Genomic DNA, 14,442 nt, shown 5'->3' with positions numbered 1-14,442 from the left:
CAGTCAGGATGAGAGCATGGCTGCTGTGTGGGCTCAATGGGGGACAGCTCCTCGTGCTTCAGTTCTGAGAATAGGTGTGACCCATGCTGGCTGCCCAACTGCTGCTTCCCTTGCACTGGGAGCCCCCCATGCCTGCTGGGTGGGTGCTGGCTGCTCTGTGTGGGGCTCAGCCCTGGTGTGCAGCAGGTGCGCACCTGTGGCTGCTTGAGGTGCTCTCCAGTTCAGAGTAGAAGACTGCAGAGGAATTACAAGTGCTTGCTTGGGATCAACAGTTCATCCAATGAACTGTTCCTTCACTTCCTCAAATTTCTTTCTATGTGAGGGGAGTGCTGGGAAAAATGAAAGCCCAAAGCCCTTTCCCTTTGAAATGGGATGCATGAAAGCTTCTACAAATGAATATTCATTAATGCTAGTGTTGAGTTTTATGACCAAATCAAAAGCATAAATTAACATCAGGGAAATTGGCAAGTATTGGGCTTCAACTGCCTTTGTTTATTTCCATCTTTTGCACTTCTAGGCCATCTCCTCTCCAGCATAAGCAAATCAGCACTCTCAGTTACACCTCACACACATCTCCTGCCTCTGAAGCATCCACCAGCTCTAACTGTGCATATCCCCATTCCACATTCCTCATCCTGCACTGAGGAAATGCATTGCAGGTTCAAACCTTCTGGGCTCTGAGGAAATGTGACAGCATTGTAAAGTTATGCAACAACAACAGCAATATTGAAATCATGCAAAAAATGTCATTTGTTACTGTGCTTAATTCCTGTGGCAAATCTGTATGGGGATGGGAGCTATCCCATAGCATCCCACACCAGGCCAGCCCCATGCCCACCCTGCAGTCAGGATTTGGCAAGACCACTCTGGGAGTTTGCTGAGGGTCAAGTCTGCAGCACTGGAATCTTCATGCAGGAGGAAGCAGGGGATGGTTTCATCACTGTTCAGGGCTCTCCCTTTATATCCCATACAATGCTCCGATGCAGTTGTTGGACTGGAGACACTGTAGCTGCTGTGAGGAACTCAGTCTTTGAGGCCCCATAGAGGTGCTGGAGTGATGTAAAATAGAGATATGCTGAACTAGTGAGTGCTTTGGTGATGCCCTCAGCAGGGTGCTGAGTTCTAGAGGGTCTCACTGCCCTGGCTCAGGAGTGTTGGATGAAGAGGGGACAAGGATCTGTAATGCATGGTGACCATGGGTGCATCTGCAGGAGTGCATTTGTCCTTACGTGCAGCACAGTCATCCAGCACAGCCATTGCTGAGGTGTTTTTCTGCATGAAGTGGCAATCTTTTGTGCTTGGGTTGTGCTCTCAGAGCAGATTTTCCAGGGTGCATCCCCCTGCCTCTTGCTGTAACGTCACCATTGTTCTCCTCCTGTGCAGGATGCTGCAAGGAATCAGTGGGGATGGTGACACTGAGATAGCCATTGCAAATCATTTTGGCTTGTGTGTTTTGTTAGTGTTTCAAGCAAGTTCTCAGCCCAGATGAACTCAGCATTCTAAGTAAAAAAGCATACGGCTTATAAGATGTCTGTAGCAGGACTTGTTCCAGTAGCAACTGCAACCATTAAAACAGAATCAGCGTGAGCTCAGTGAGGAGGAGGTGTGAAGGCAACTCCACGGAGCAAATGGAGAAGAGCAGTCAACATAGCCAGTGTATGGGAACATGTGGGAGAAGCAAAGGGTGTCTGAAACCCCTGGGGATGAAGTAGCGTTCCTGGGAGGGGTCTGAGAGTTGGTACTTCCATGGGGGAAGGAGCTGCTGGCCCTGAGCTGATGGACTGTATGATGTGGGGGACAGCTCACAAGCGAGGTTTTGCAAGGGAAGGATCTCACCACACTTAGGAAGGAAAGAGAAGAACTGGTATGAGATGAGAAGAAGTAGCAGATGCAGAAGAGTGAAGAGAGGGTGGAGAAATTCAGAGGAGTGGGCACAGAGATTAATTTTAGTTGTACTCATTTGGATTGATTGACATAGAGAGAGATGAGAAGGAAGTAGGATTCAGTTGAAGACAGCAGAATATTTTGAGTCTTAAGCCCTGGTCTGGATGTGGGTCTGTTCCACATCTCCCCTTTTTTTCCCACCCACTTCTACGTGGAAATACAGACGGATGTGTGACTTGCCAAAAGGGTTTGAAAAGCTGCTGAGTGCTGGGCATTGGGAACATTTCCCACATTGTTATCCTGTTATTGGTGCAAGATTTAGACTGATTTGGGCAGCACTTTTTTTTGTACTGCTTTAAATCACCTGGGTGTGGGATTTCTCTCTGATCCTCTCTTACTCTGTAATATTATATACATCTATTTTCTATCAGTAGCTTTTTAATAGGCTTGGCTACTCTCAGTTTGCCTGTCTGCCATGAACATTTGTGAATTCTTGTTGCCTGTTGTTCTGGGCTTGAATTTGGCAGCTCCAGGGATGCTTTTGCTGACTGGTAAAAACCAATCTGAAACCACCATTTCTATGACTTTGTGATGTCTTGTTCTTTCCTTTTTTTTCTCCAGAAGAGTAAACCCTTGTTTCAGTCACTTCCATCTGCTTCAGTCACTTCCATCTGCCTTCAATTACATTCACAGTAGGTCTTTTGGTGACCTATCTTTCCATCTCCTTCTCTGGAGGTTAAAATCTTTGGCAGAGGGATCGAAAATGTGGGCTGGGGTGGTGGTTCCTAGAAGTGCCACTGCCAGTTTGTCAGCCAGCATCCTCTGTGCCCATCAGGGCTGTCGGTGTTGGAACTGCCCTGGGGTTTGGGTGTTGGAAGGAGAACAGTTGCTGTCTGGGAAGACAAGTAATGTTGAAAATGGTTGTTGAGGAAGTCACAGTTGCTGAGAGCCACCACTGTCACAGTTGCTGAGAGCCACCACTGGCAGTGAGCCACTTCCCTGACATGAGGGTCCTGTTCTCTGCTTCTTCCATTAGAAGTTTATTGGTGCAGTAGAAAGGAGAAGCCTCATTTTCTGTACAATCAGCATAAAGGAGTTCAGCAGCAAAATAATTTGTAGTTTTCTAATCTTTATGCATGTAGAGGTGGCAGCCTTGTACCTTGGGATGGATTTGCTTTGGAATTACTTTTCCTTGTCTTTTACTGTGCTTATAATCAGATGAAATTTCAACTTGTAGTACATGTCCAGTTCTTGCTTATGTTCCTGCTGAATTATAAATGTCCCCACTGTTAGCAGTAAAATCTACACTATGATCTCCTAAGTGTAGTAGTGAGGGCGCAACAAAGATGGTGATCCTAGTCCACCTTGCACAAGGCTCAGAAGAAGCTGTGGAAGGACTGTTGGTGGAGCAGCAGGCACTGTGACCTGCTATGACTTACACATCTACATGCAAACAACACGCATGTGCACCCACTGCATTGAGCTAGTCAAGATATATTCTCCTGTCTCTCTTGCATCCACATCCTCTGCCAGAGAAGGGGTTCCTTATGGTCTCAGCCAGCTGTCAGCTACTTGTAGTGCCTCTAACTGGTGCCAAGGCTGATATGCCCAGGTAACCTGATGCAGGTTTCTGACTAAAACACAGATAAAGCTGCTCTTTAGTTCAGTGGCACGCGGCAGGAAACTGCTGAATTGTTGTTATTTATACCCAAGTTCAGCCTTGCCCATGTCTGGCTTGCTGGGATTTTGAGATCAGCTCTAATTGACGTAACCAGTGTGTAACCTGAGAGCTGGGTTTTACAACACACAGTGTGATAAGTTTAACCCTGCAGCCCATATTTAGATGAAACTCCTGCTGATGCCAATGAAGATTGCCATCAGTGAGATGTTGTTGTGCTTCTGCTCCAAAAGCAAAGCGAAGATGACATTTACAATGAAGAAATCCCTGTGGAGTTTGTAGCTGTAGGAGTAGCCCTTTTAGACTGAGTGATTAAGGATGAGAATTGCTAGATGAATAAAAAGCAAGGTCTCCAAAGGGGAAACAAAGGAACATCAGATCTTTTAAATGAATAAAGATGAATGAGTACGTTGGCTACAGACCAAGATACAACATTACTACAATCACCATAATCCTTTCTAAATGAATTTCCATATACTGGAGTACATTTGTTAAGAAAAGGGCCTTAAAAGCAGGATTCTCCTTTAGTAACGTAGCAGATGTGATACCTTAAGGGTATGATATTTGCAAGTGATTCCCCAAGTCAATTCAGGGATCACTACAGCTAAAAGTTACTGCCTATGGAGTGCAACCTAGACATGAAATTCAAAAGAAAGGGTGGAATCGTACTGATTAAAAGCACATATTCTATAAGCAGAAAGCACTCATGAAATCCCATTTATAGCGCTTTGATCCTTATGAAAGGATTTTAAGCAAGCATTCCTTGTGGGAAGGATATCTTTCTTCCTTTGGCATTAAGTTAAAAATGTTCCTTATTTGTAAGTATTTGCAAAACCCAAGGTAACTGAACCATATTGTATTGCAATGGTTTCCCAGTCTGACTGGCTCTGAACATAGGTAGGCAACCAAGGATATCTAAAAAGGAAATATAATGTAAATCTCTCATTTGCTATGGGAAATTAGAAATGCACAGAAGCACGGAAGGGCTCTCCCTCCATGGTCTGCCAGTGAGAGTTTTGCTTTTGGGGCACTGCTCCCTTACAAATATTCATAGCCAAGGAGAACACAGGCATCATCCTGGGCTTTTGAACTTTAAAATAGGGATGCTGTGTCTTTTTTTTTTTTTTTTTTTTTTGGCTCCCAGTGGTCCTTTTAAAGACTTAATAATAATGGATTCTACCTTTCAAATGCTGAAAAGTAAAGATGAATGCCCTGGTTGTGTGTGAGATAACATAGCCCACTGCCTTCTTATGTCTGTTATGTTATGTGTCTTTTAAACCACATACTTATGGGCAGAGAACTGAAAATACAGGTGAATTCAGAATTTGAACTGTTCTTTAACTGCTGTTTAGCATAAAATCATTTGTCATCTTCAGAGCCCTTCACTATTCCGAATTTTAGAGAATACACCCTTTGTTGCTGTGGAGATCTGAGGACAGTAGTATATTCTAGTAAGTCCTTGGAGTTGTGCGAAGGATGAAATCACTACAGAGTGTTTTCTTCTCCTTTAGGCCTGGAAATACTGGGGCTAAAAGTGTTGCAAAACCTTTGCAGTTGGGAATGGCTGCAGTGCAGCAATCGTGAAACTCCAAATCTAAGCACAAAGCAGTACTCAGAGCTATTTGCTGAGTACATCACGTGAATTTCATTGTAGTTAAATTGTAGAGCAAACTGTAAATGATTAAAAAGACATTATTTCTTGATTTAGAGTTGGTTGTGTAATAGATAGACATTCTATTCTTGAAAGAAAAACAAAAATAGAATAGAATATATCAGGATTGCAGTCTGGACGGATGCTGGTATTTGATTAAAACACTACTCCTGAACTCTCTTTGACTCTTTTTGTGTAGTTAGAATACATAATGTCAGATTCTGTCTTGCTTTTTCCTTTCCCAGCCTCCATCTTGTACTGTAGGTGTGGTTTTCTCTGAGAGGTGCATGCAAGCGCAGTACAATGCGTATTGGTACTGCAGAGAGGTGTGTTTTCTACAGCTTGTGCTGCATTGTGCTATGGCATGCTGCATTAGGATCAAATAATATTTATTTTTTATATCATTTCATGCCAGTGTTATTCCTTCTGTTGCTGCGATATTCAGATGTTCTAGAAGACTGAGGATGTAAAAAATGTATTTGAATTTTGTTTTATGTAGTGATTTTAAATATGTGTAGCTCTGAGCGCAGTAGGTAAATGGAAAAAGGGATAGTTTAAATTTCTTTGCAGTTGTTCTTTCAAATCTAACATTTGGATCATTTTGATCTGAAGATAGAGGTAAATGATTTACTAACCCAAGGGATTTGATTTCCCCGGCAGTTGTGCAGGGCAGTGATGCAGAATTCAGGCCCCCCAGTAGCTTCATACACATTGTGTGGGTCACTGCATGTTGGTTCACACCCCTGCTTGGCTCTGCTGGCCCCTTATCATGGGGAACACTTGAAAATATGAACATACTTCAGAAAGAGCTGAGCCACGCTGATTTTAAAAAACCCAAACATCAAACCAGGCGATTTGTACAAACTGTCACCAGCCCACAGATGTTTCGTGTTGCTCGTGCTGTAGTGCAGACAATAGCTGTAACACAGCAAAAGCCTGGTGTCTGGGCTCCTCCTCCCACAGCAAGCGATGCTGAGGCTGTGGCATCTCCTTCTGCTGCTGTGAAAACTGCTGTCATGTGACAGACTGAGCTCAGTGGCTTTGCTGCCAGATGAAGCAGGAGAAGCCGGCCTGCGATCAGTGAAATGTCAGCAGTAAAGCAGTGCATGGGGTTTGAAGGCGGAGTGCTGTGAGTGAGAGGAGCCGAGCTGCAAGCAGCTGGAGCATTTGCAAAATGGAGCTGCAAGGCTGCACATGGCCCTGCTGCAGCTGTTTCACCCAGCCACAAACCCAGAAGCAAACAGCTTTGCTGCAGCAGTAGGTGGAGGAGAAACACCTCAGCTCAATGCCTCTATAAATGCTGAGCAATTGTATGCACTCACAGTGGTGCTTCCCTCCCCTCCCATGTCACTGAGAGGAGGGATTTTTGTCTTGAAGCTTGGCACCCAGTGAATCGCTCCATTTCAGTGTTCATTGTAATTCCCCCTCTCGCTGCACAGCGTTCCTGCTGTCAGGCCCATAAAGGCTTGTACTGTGGTTGCTGGGCTGAGCAATGAGCACGCTGTTGTTTGCATTGTGAGAGCACCCGGAGGTCAGCCTGTGGCTGGGGGCACATCTGAGAACTGGGCAAACAAAACGTCCTGCCGGAGGAGATTTACAGCTGGGAGCGGGGAACGTGGCCCAGCACTAGGTGATGGAGGCCTGCGTTTGGGGCACTCTTCCCACCCTTCTTTCCCCATGGTGCAGCTTTCCTCTGGCCTGCAGTGCTGTCAGGGAGAAGAGGACTTTGATCACAAGTTTTCCGGGGCATTTGGCACTGTGTAAAGAAAATTGCAAGGTCTGACTTGAGATTTTGGTGCCTGTCAGCACCCTCTGTGTCAAAGTACCTTTCATAGAATCATTAAGGTTGGAAAGGCCACTAACATCATCTAGTCCAGCCATCAACCCATCACTATCATCATTGGCTTGTCCTTCTGACTTGTAGCAATCTGTAGCTCTTCCTATGGATGCACTTACAACTTGAGCAGTTGGGAAAGATTCCAGCAAATCCCTTTTCATCAGGACGTGCTGATTCACTCAGATCAAAATGTATGTCGGGAATGTTTTCACATCCGTTAGTCCTGATGAGAGAAGGGCAAGGCTCCACAGACATCTGCATGGTAGCTCATGTCCCCAGTAGCTTGGGAGATCTGGGGAGCAATGGGAAGCATCAGAATCTGTGGAGTTTTGGCAACCTCATCTCCCTTGGCTTCCTGTTCCTGGCTGGGGACATTAGCCACCAGCCAGCTCAGGTGCAAGACCTGCTTCCTTTTGCAGCAGCGTTGAAGGGTTTGTTTTTTCTTTTGGGCAGAATGGTGTCAGGAATTTTAACATTGAAAGGCTCTGTGAAGTGTGGTTCTCTTTCTTGGGCAGTTTCTTAGACCCTCTGAAATGCTGAAGAAGGAGTGATTTAGATCTAAATAGTCAATAATCCTTTATAAACTATAAATGAGTCTTCATTTAATGGATGAGTCACATAATTGAGTGCCTTCTTGAGACTGGGTTTGTATCCTTTTATTTTCAGTTCTTCTGATGCCTCCTTTTGACCCATATATGTTTATATAAAATGTATAAAATCCTTTTTTGTGTTTACAGTTGTTCTATTGGAGTTGTACTTTGTTTTACTTTAGGTCTATCTTATTTTCCTCGCCTGTTACATTTACTCCTATTCATTATGCATCTTTTTCTGTTTTGAAAGGAAAAAGTATAGAACATCTCTATGAGCATGCAGATTTTTGACTCATTAGCAGTTGTACATGCAGTGTTCCAGTAGAATTCCCTGTCCATATCAATGAGCTCTTGCCTCTTTGTGCTAAGACAGTGTTAACGTGTAGGAAGGCAGTTCTCCATGGGTCAGTGGATAGTGTATAAATCATCATGGTGAAGAGGTACTACTGCCAGCACATGGCAAAATAATTTATGACTTTTCAGGCTGCTGATTTGTAAGCACTGTAATTGTGAGTGACAGCAGAGAGACTGGGAAGAGAACGTGGAGCCCAGTCTGGCAAATTCCAGAGTGAGGACTTGTATTTGTCTGCATCTTTTAAGGCAAGGATTCCAACACCCAAGGCAGGTCCCAGGGATGTACTGCAATGCGGATCTGGGCCTTGACTTCCCCCTGCCTGAGAAGAGACTCATATTCTCTGTGTACATCTCCTGTGGTCATGCACTGTATTTAAAATGTCTTTATAAATGCTAGGTAGTTCTCCCTTCATGCTTCTCTAGATTCATAGGGAGGGCTATATAGCTTTCAGACCTGCAAAATTTTGAATACAAGCTCAGTGTTCAACATTGGGCCTATATCAGAGAAGTCACACTGAAGAAAGGTTATTGTTACAGCCCTAGTTCTGGCTGAGCATTTTTTATCTGTAAATTTTTAGGAGCTCTCAGTTGTTGTCTTAGTTTCATAGATGAGAAAGCATATTGAATTGTTCAGTTGTTTTCTGAACTGGGAACTTGAGACATGCATGGTTTATGTGTGTGAGTCATCCTGTAATTAAGCCAAGAACTGAGTCAGGAGTGAGGAGCATAAAGCGTGGACAAAATATAGATTCTGAGTTATTGTTCGGTGAGCCAAGGAAATAATTTATAATAAATGGCCTGTTTAAATATATGAATGGGGTGAGAAGGTTCTCGCTGCTTCAGTTTTTCAGCATTCACAGTCACTTGGCGAAAGTCTTTCAAAAGCATTATGCACTGAAGTTGCAAACTTCTCCAGTTTCTGAGTAGGGTGCTGGTGTTTCCAGCATGATTCCTTCAGAAGGGGAATTAGAGCTCTGCTTCTTCTGAATATACTGTGGTATACTGACTCTTGTGTGTGCTTTAAGGATGGGACCACTGTGATATCCCAAAAAGCAGTAATAAGCACTCAGTGAAACTATGGTTTTCTACTCTACCATCTATGTACTCACCCGAGTCTATGGCATAGATCTGTATATAGGGTGAGTGCTTTGATGTTAATGACTTTGCATATACTATAAGCCTATTTGATATAATCACTATGTTGTTATGATTATTTATTTGAACAAAACCACATTTCTTCCTCTTCTTCCCTCCCAGAGTGACCGGCTACTCATTAAAGGTGGAAGAATTATCAATGATGACCACTCCTTCTATGCGGACCTATACCTGGAAGATGGACTTATAAAGTTGGTTTTTTAAATATTGAACTTTTTTTGCATGCCTGTTAGCATAGCCTAATGTGATTTCTTGATGGCACTGACCTCATTCCTTGCAACTAACATCTTGGTTACTCCTGATATGGAGTCACTGTAGAGGAACGCTAAATAATGAAATTCCGCCATTTAATCTTTTGCTGGTATTAGACAGGTGGAAAATTCTGTAGCTGTAAAGAGAAAATGTTTGATCTTTGAACAGTTCATTTCTAGCTTTGGCCAAAATAGCCAAACAAAGGCAGGCAGGTACAATCTCTTGAAGCAAGAAGAAAAAATATATGATGAGTATTTTTTGAGTCCATATATAGCTGGAGGATTATTACAACTTCACCTTCACCCCAAATGCAAATGCAGCCATGCTGTACAGGATCGTGTAACACAGAAATACATCCTTGACCTGTTACACAAGTGTAAGGTGGGGGGGGTTGGACTTAAGGTCTTTTCCAACCTGAGCAATTCTATGATTCTATGATTCTATTCTGTGTTCTGTTTGTACAGTGGTGTTATATATTGCTCAAATGTCCCTTGCTCAAATTTTCTTGCTTAGAAAGCAAGGTCTTTAGTTTCATGCCATTAGAAAATCCTACTGATTTATTGACTATATACCACGGGAACTGGGAAGGTATTCCTTAGATGAATAAAAATACACATTACTGAAAGTTCAGTAAAGAATAACAGAGATGTAATGTAACTCTACTGGTCATACTTAGACCGTGGTGATGAGAGTTTGTAGTTGTGATGAATTATGTGTGTGTGTAAGCACTATAATGTAAATCAGGATCAAAATTTTTTCTCAACTACTAAACATTTTCTTTCATAATCTAACAAATTTGGTCTCCAGAGGCCCCACAGAAACATAATTACGGTTATATGGTAAATAATTAATTGCCTACTTGTTTTCAGATTTCCTTTTCTTAACAAGATATCATCAGATTAAAAGTCTGCTTCTTTATATATCTATGCCTATATACATTATTCATGACATAGGTTATTGCAACTGAAAAAAACTAAACTTATTTTTGATATCTTGAATTTTAAAATGCCTTCATCTTTGTCAAAGGAGGGGAGCTTGCTGTTGAACAACCTGAGTTGTAACCGGTGTTCTGAGTTTGTACGACTTGAGATTTTTCTGTGCTCTGAAAAACTCGGTAGTTAATATGCAAGTGCAGCCTGGTGTGAGTTGGGCTTGGTTCCTATCTGTGTTCTGATGGCAAATTCTACAGTTTGGAAAGTGCTGTGTTTTCTGGGTTTGACCTTTATTTTCTCCAGCTGAAACTGCCCCCTGTGTCTAGGTATTTAACATATTTGTTAGGTGTTGCACAGGGTCCTTTGGAGGTGAATCTTGAACCTCAGTCAGCCACATTTTAATTGATACTCTAACTCTTCAGCTGTAGATCCAGCTGATAATACAGAATTCTTTCCACAAAATGGAATGGACTCTACCTAGAATAGGCAATAGTGTGATGGCTTTGCCAGGATATGAAGATCAGGGATCATTTTCCTGTTCTGCAGTGGAAACTGATTAGAAAATAGAGGTTGAGTTTCTCTTGCAGACTAATGAAATGAAGTAGGGTCCACTAAGACCTACTGCAGATATCTGCAGGTTGTTCTGCGGAGAGAAATGCACATGTAGCGAACACATTGAATACATTTGAAGATTATCTATAGTTTGGAAGATGGTAAAGGCTTTTTCCTACCTATCTGGGCTCAAACTGGCTCACTATGTACAAGGAAGCATGAGATTTTTTTCCAGCTGAAACTCAAGCTGTGCATGATGAAATGGGATTTGAGAGGCTGCTCTTTGGTATCTAAATAGTAAGTAAGATATTCAGTAATTTAAATTACTATCAGTACATAAATAATACATTTTGCCTGCATCTTTCCTGTCTTTGTTATCCACGTGAAGAAATGAACCCTGGTCTTGGTGCCAAGCAGTAGGTCACAATGTCTGCTGCTTGCTGTCCTCCACTCCAGCCCTGCCAATGGAAGGTGTGGGTTCACTCCTGGTGTAGGGAACCAACAAGTGTGCAGGATGGGTCACAGGGGACTGGAGCTGGGCGAGCAACAAACCAAGGTAGAGGGAGCCTGAAATGTCTAAAAGATATCTGGTCGTTAGTGACTGATATAACTTAATTGAGTGCTGAGGGAGTTTTCCAGCTTTCTCAAGTTAAGCTTACAAAGAGTCAAAGTCTGATGTGATACAGCTGTTATTCCTTTAATCAGCTTGCATATGACAGGATGTGCCAGCTTGCTCAATTTATAACTGTAGAATGCATCAACTTCCCATAGACCAATTTTTCTAGTTTGCTGAGTTGCTGGTGCATCAGAAAAGTGGCTCAATCATTTATATTGTGCCTAGGATAGTTACCTATGCCACTGTATTTTTTCTCCCGCAGGTAACTGAAGCCCGTTCTTATTAGCATACATTAACAAGTGAGAAATTCAGGAATCTCATCACATTATCTCTTTATGTTCGAATCATAAGAGTAAAAATAACCTTGAATGCCTTCTGTCAGCAGCCTTAATCTTTATGCCAGGCAAGAGATGGGGCAGGATCCTGACAGGTAGTAGCACAGCGTCGTCCACAAAGACCATTTGGTCCTGTATCACTTCAGCATGGATGACTCCAGTGACTGCCAAATAAGCTGTTGCTGAGTATTGAGCAATGAGTCATCAAAAAACTTCAGTACTCACTTAGCACTCTTTTACTTCATTTGGATGTGTGTCTTCTTGAGTAGGAAACTGATAGATACTGATTGTGGAAGAGCATGAAAGTGAATTGCTTTTATATTTTTTGGATAGGTTTTCTTTAGCAATATTATGTGGTGTGGTAGCAGTTAAAATTTTGGGAATGGATTCAACTAACAAAAATCAGTGCAGCACATTATTATCCATGGGTCTACCTAACTTTCTCTATGCTCTCAATCTGCTTGTGGGCTGGAGTGCCGTATGGTATGCCTTTGCAATTCAAATTTTAACAGCAGAGAATTTTCTTGCACCGTGTTTGTGCCATTTGATGTGCTGGGTTGCTTTTGCATATCACTTCCATGTTTGTCATGGCACCATTAGCATTCCCCACCACTGTAAACAGGTTATGACATGCTCCCAGTGCCGTATGTGTTAATGAATATTGGACATCAGATACAGAGCTGTGTGTCTTCAAGTTGTGATATTATCAAGTCTCACAAGCTAAGCATTTTTGGATTTGTTCAGCACTGGGGTGAGGCTGCAGCTTGGGCTGCTCAGGGGTGTTTGCTCACGGAATGGCTGTGCTTCCCTGCAGCAAAACCCCACCGTGCTGGGAGAACCAAGCTGCTGGAGGTGGCATTTTTGCATAGGGTATGAAGCAAATTCTTGACCTCTTGGGGCTATTTATTAACTCCGGTGGTTTGGCCAAATTCCAGTTTGAATAATTACCCTTGTTTTTTCACTGATTTTAATTAATGGTTTTATTCATCTTCTGTTCTAACTTGTGATTGGCTGTTAATCGGGCACTGTGTTTTGCTCCATAAGTGGGAGTTGCATTTTAATATGGGAGAAACAGATGCAGCAGCTCAGATGTCTGGGGTGTTTGTTTAGCTGTGGGTTAGTGTTATTTTATCCCAGACAAAAGGAAATTAAGGCAGGGACTGACTGTGTATCAGACATATGAAATCAACTAAATGAACTTAAAGTGCGTTATGATTGTCTCTAAGCCCAGACCGATGAAGGGGTAGCAGCGCAGAGACACAGCTCCCACACTTTTCCTCTTTGACAGCACAAAACAGACTATAAAAATGTAATGTGGCTTTAAAATCTAAAGGTCGGTTTACTCAGTTATGTCTGTGAACACTCAAAGTATTTTGATTGTAGGTATCTGGAGTTCACTTGATATCAGCATGGGGGACAGATTAATATTTTTAGTAGTGAAAACAATCCTGTTTTGAAGATCTGTAAGGGGAAAGATAGCAAGAGCATTTGAAATTGTTTCTACTCAGTTGTGTGGAATGTTCCACTAAGCTTTAACTGCAGGAGGGGGATGAAGATTATGTGACATGGCAGGCTAGGTTTGTTTGAGTCTCAAGTACGTATTTCTATATCTTAGCATATTTATATTTCCTTTTAAGGACAAATTCACACTGCTTGATTACAAAGTAATTTTAGCTCCTTTCTGATGTCCATTTTGCCTTTGCCATTTATTTGCAATTCTCACTTACTGTCATACTTGATCTATGTTTTTCTGTGTTCTGATAGAAATTAATTTAAAATACTGGAACTCCTAAGAGAATGTTAACTCTAGATAATTGTTTAAAGATAGGATGCTTAAGTCTCATTTTCAGTCATATTAAAAAAAGAAGTTTTTAACTTTGGCACATTATGACTTTTTTATTGGCCACAAGAGCAATGCAAAGCAATTAGAGCATGTGGCCCAGCTGACAAACTCGTGGGTGCTTTGTTCTGCCAGTGCTGTGCAGAACAGCCAGAGCAGGTGGTTGTGTTTGTCCCTTCTTTTAGGTCTCAGTTCTTTCTGCCTTTGGTATGGTCCCTAGTTTTCTCTTCCCTGTGCACACCAGATAAGTTCTTCGCTTTACTGTTTAAGTAAAGTAATATTGCCTTTCCTTGCTGCATAGGCAAATAGGAGAGAATCTGATTGTTCCTGGAGGAGTCAAGACCATAGAGGCTAATGGGCGCATGGTTATCCCTGGGGGAATAGATGTCAACACTTACCTACAAAAGCCCTACCAAGGAATGACTACTGTTGATGACTTCTATCAAGGCACAAAAGCAGCAGTAGCAGGAGGCACCACCATGATCAGTGAGTATTGGCAGAACCACTTCTTCCCATCCCAAGTCAAAGCCCAGGCATTGGTAGGTGGAGACAGCTACAGGAGGTTCTGTACTGATATTCTGACATCTTCTCTGATTAATACTCAAATTTCTGGATGCTGTTTTGGAGATCCCAGGGTTTGCCTGAAAGTGAACCTACCCTCAGAAAAAAACAGCAGCACAGGAGTTACTTCTTGGATTTCCCTTTGACAAGCATAAGGAGTAGTATACTTACTTTTGGGATTCTTAAAAAGCAATGTAGTTACTGC

The 14,442-nt window shown here is 42.4% G+C and overlaps 1 protein-coding gene across 2 annotated transcripts in view; it reads left to right on the top strand.

The window, feature by feature from the left end:
- Positions 1-14,442, top strand: part of CRMP1 (collapsin response mediator protein 1) — a 43,245-nt gene that overhangs the window by 3,701 nt on the left and 25,102 nt on the right. For both annotated transcript variants that reach the window (XM_048943144.1, XM_048943146.1), the window contains exons 2-3: positions 9,252-9,340; positions 13,978-14,162. In XM_048943144.1, the coding sequence (XP_048799101.1) occupies positions 9,252-9,340; positions 13,978-14,162 (274 nt within the window). The remainder of the gene's footprint in view (positions 1-9,251; positions 9,341-13,977; positions 14,163-14,442) is intronic.

The sequence above is a fragment of the Lagopus muta genome, chromosome 4 (genome assembly GCF_023343835.1).
Source record: "Lagopus muta isolate bLagMut1 chromosome 4, bLagMut1 primary, whole genome shotgun sequence".
Lineage (NCBI taxonomy): Eukaryota > Metazoa > Chordata > Aves > Galliformes > Phasianidae > Lagopus > Lagopus muta.
Note: the sequence above shows the minus strand (reverse complement) of the source record. Positions and strands in the feature narration are given on the sequence as shown.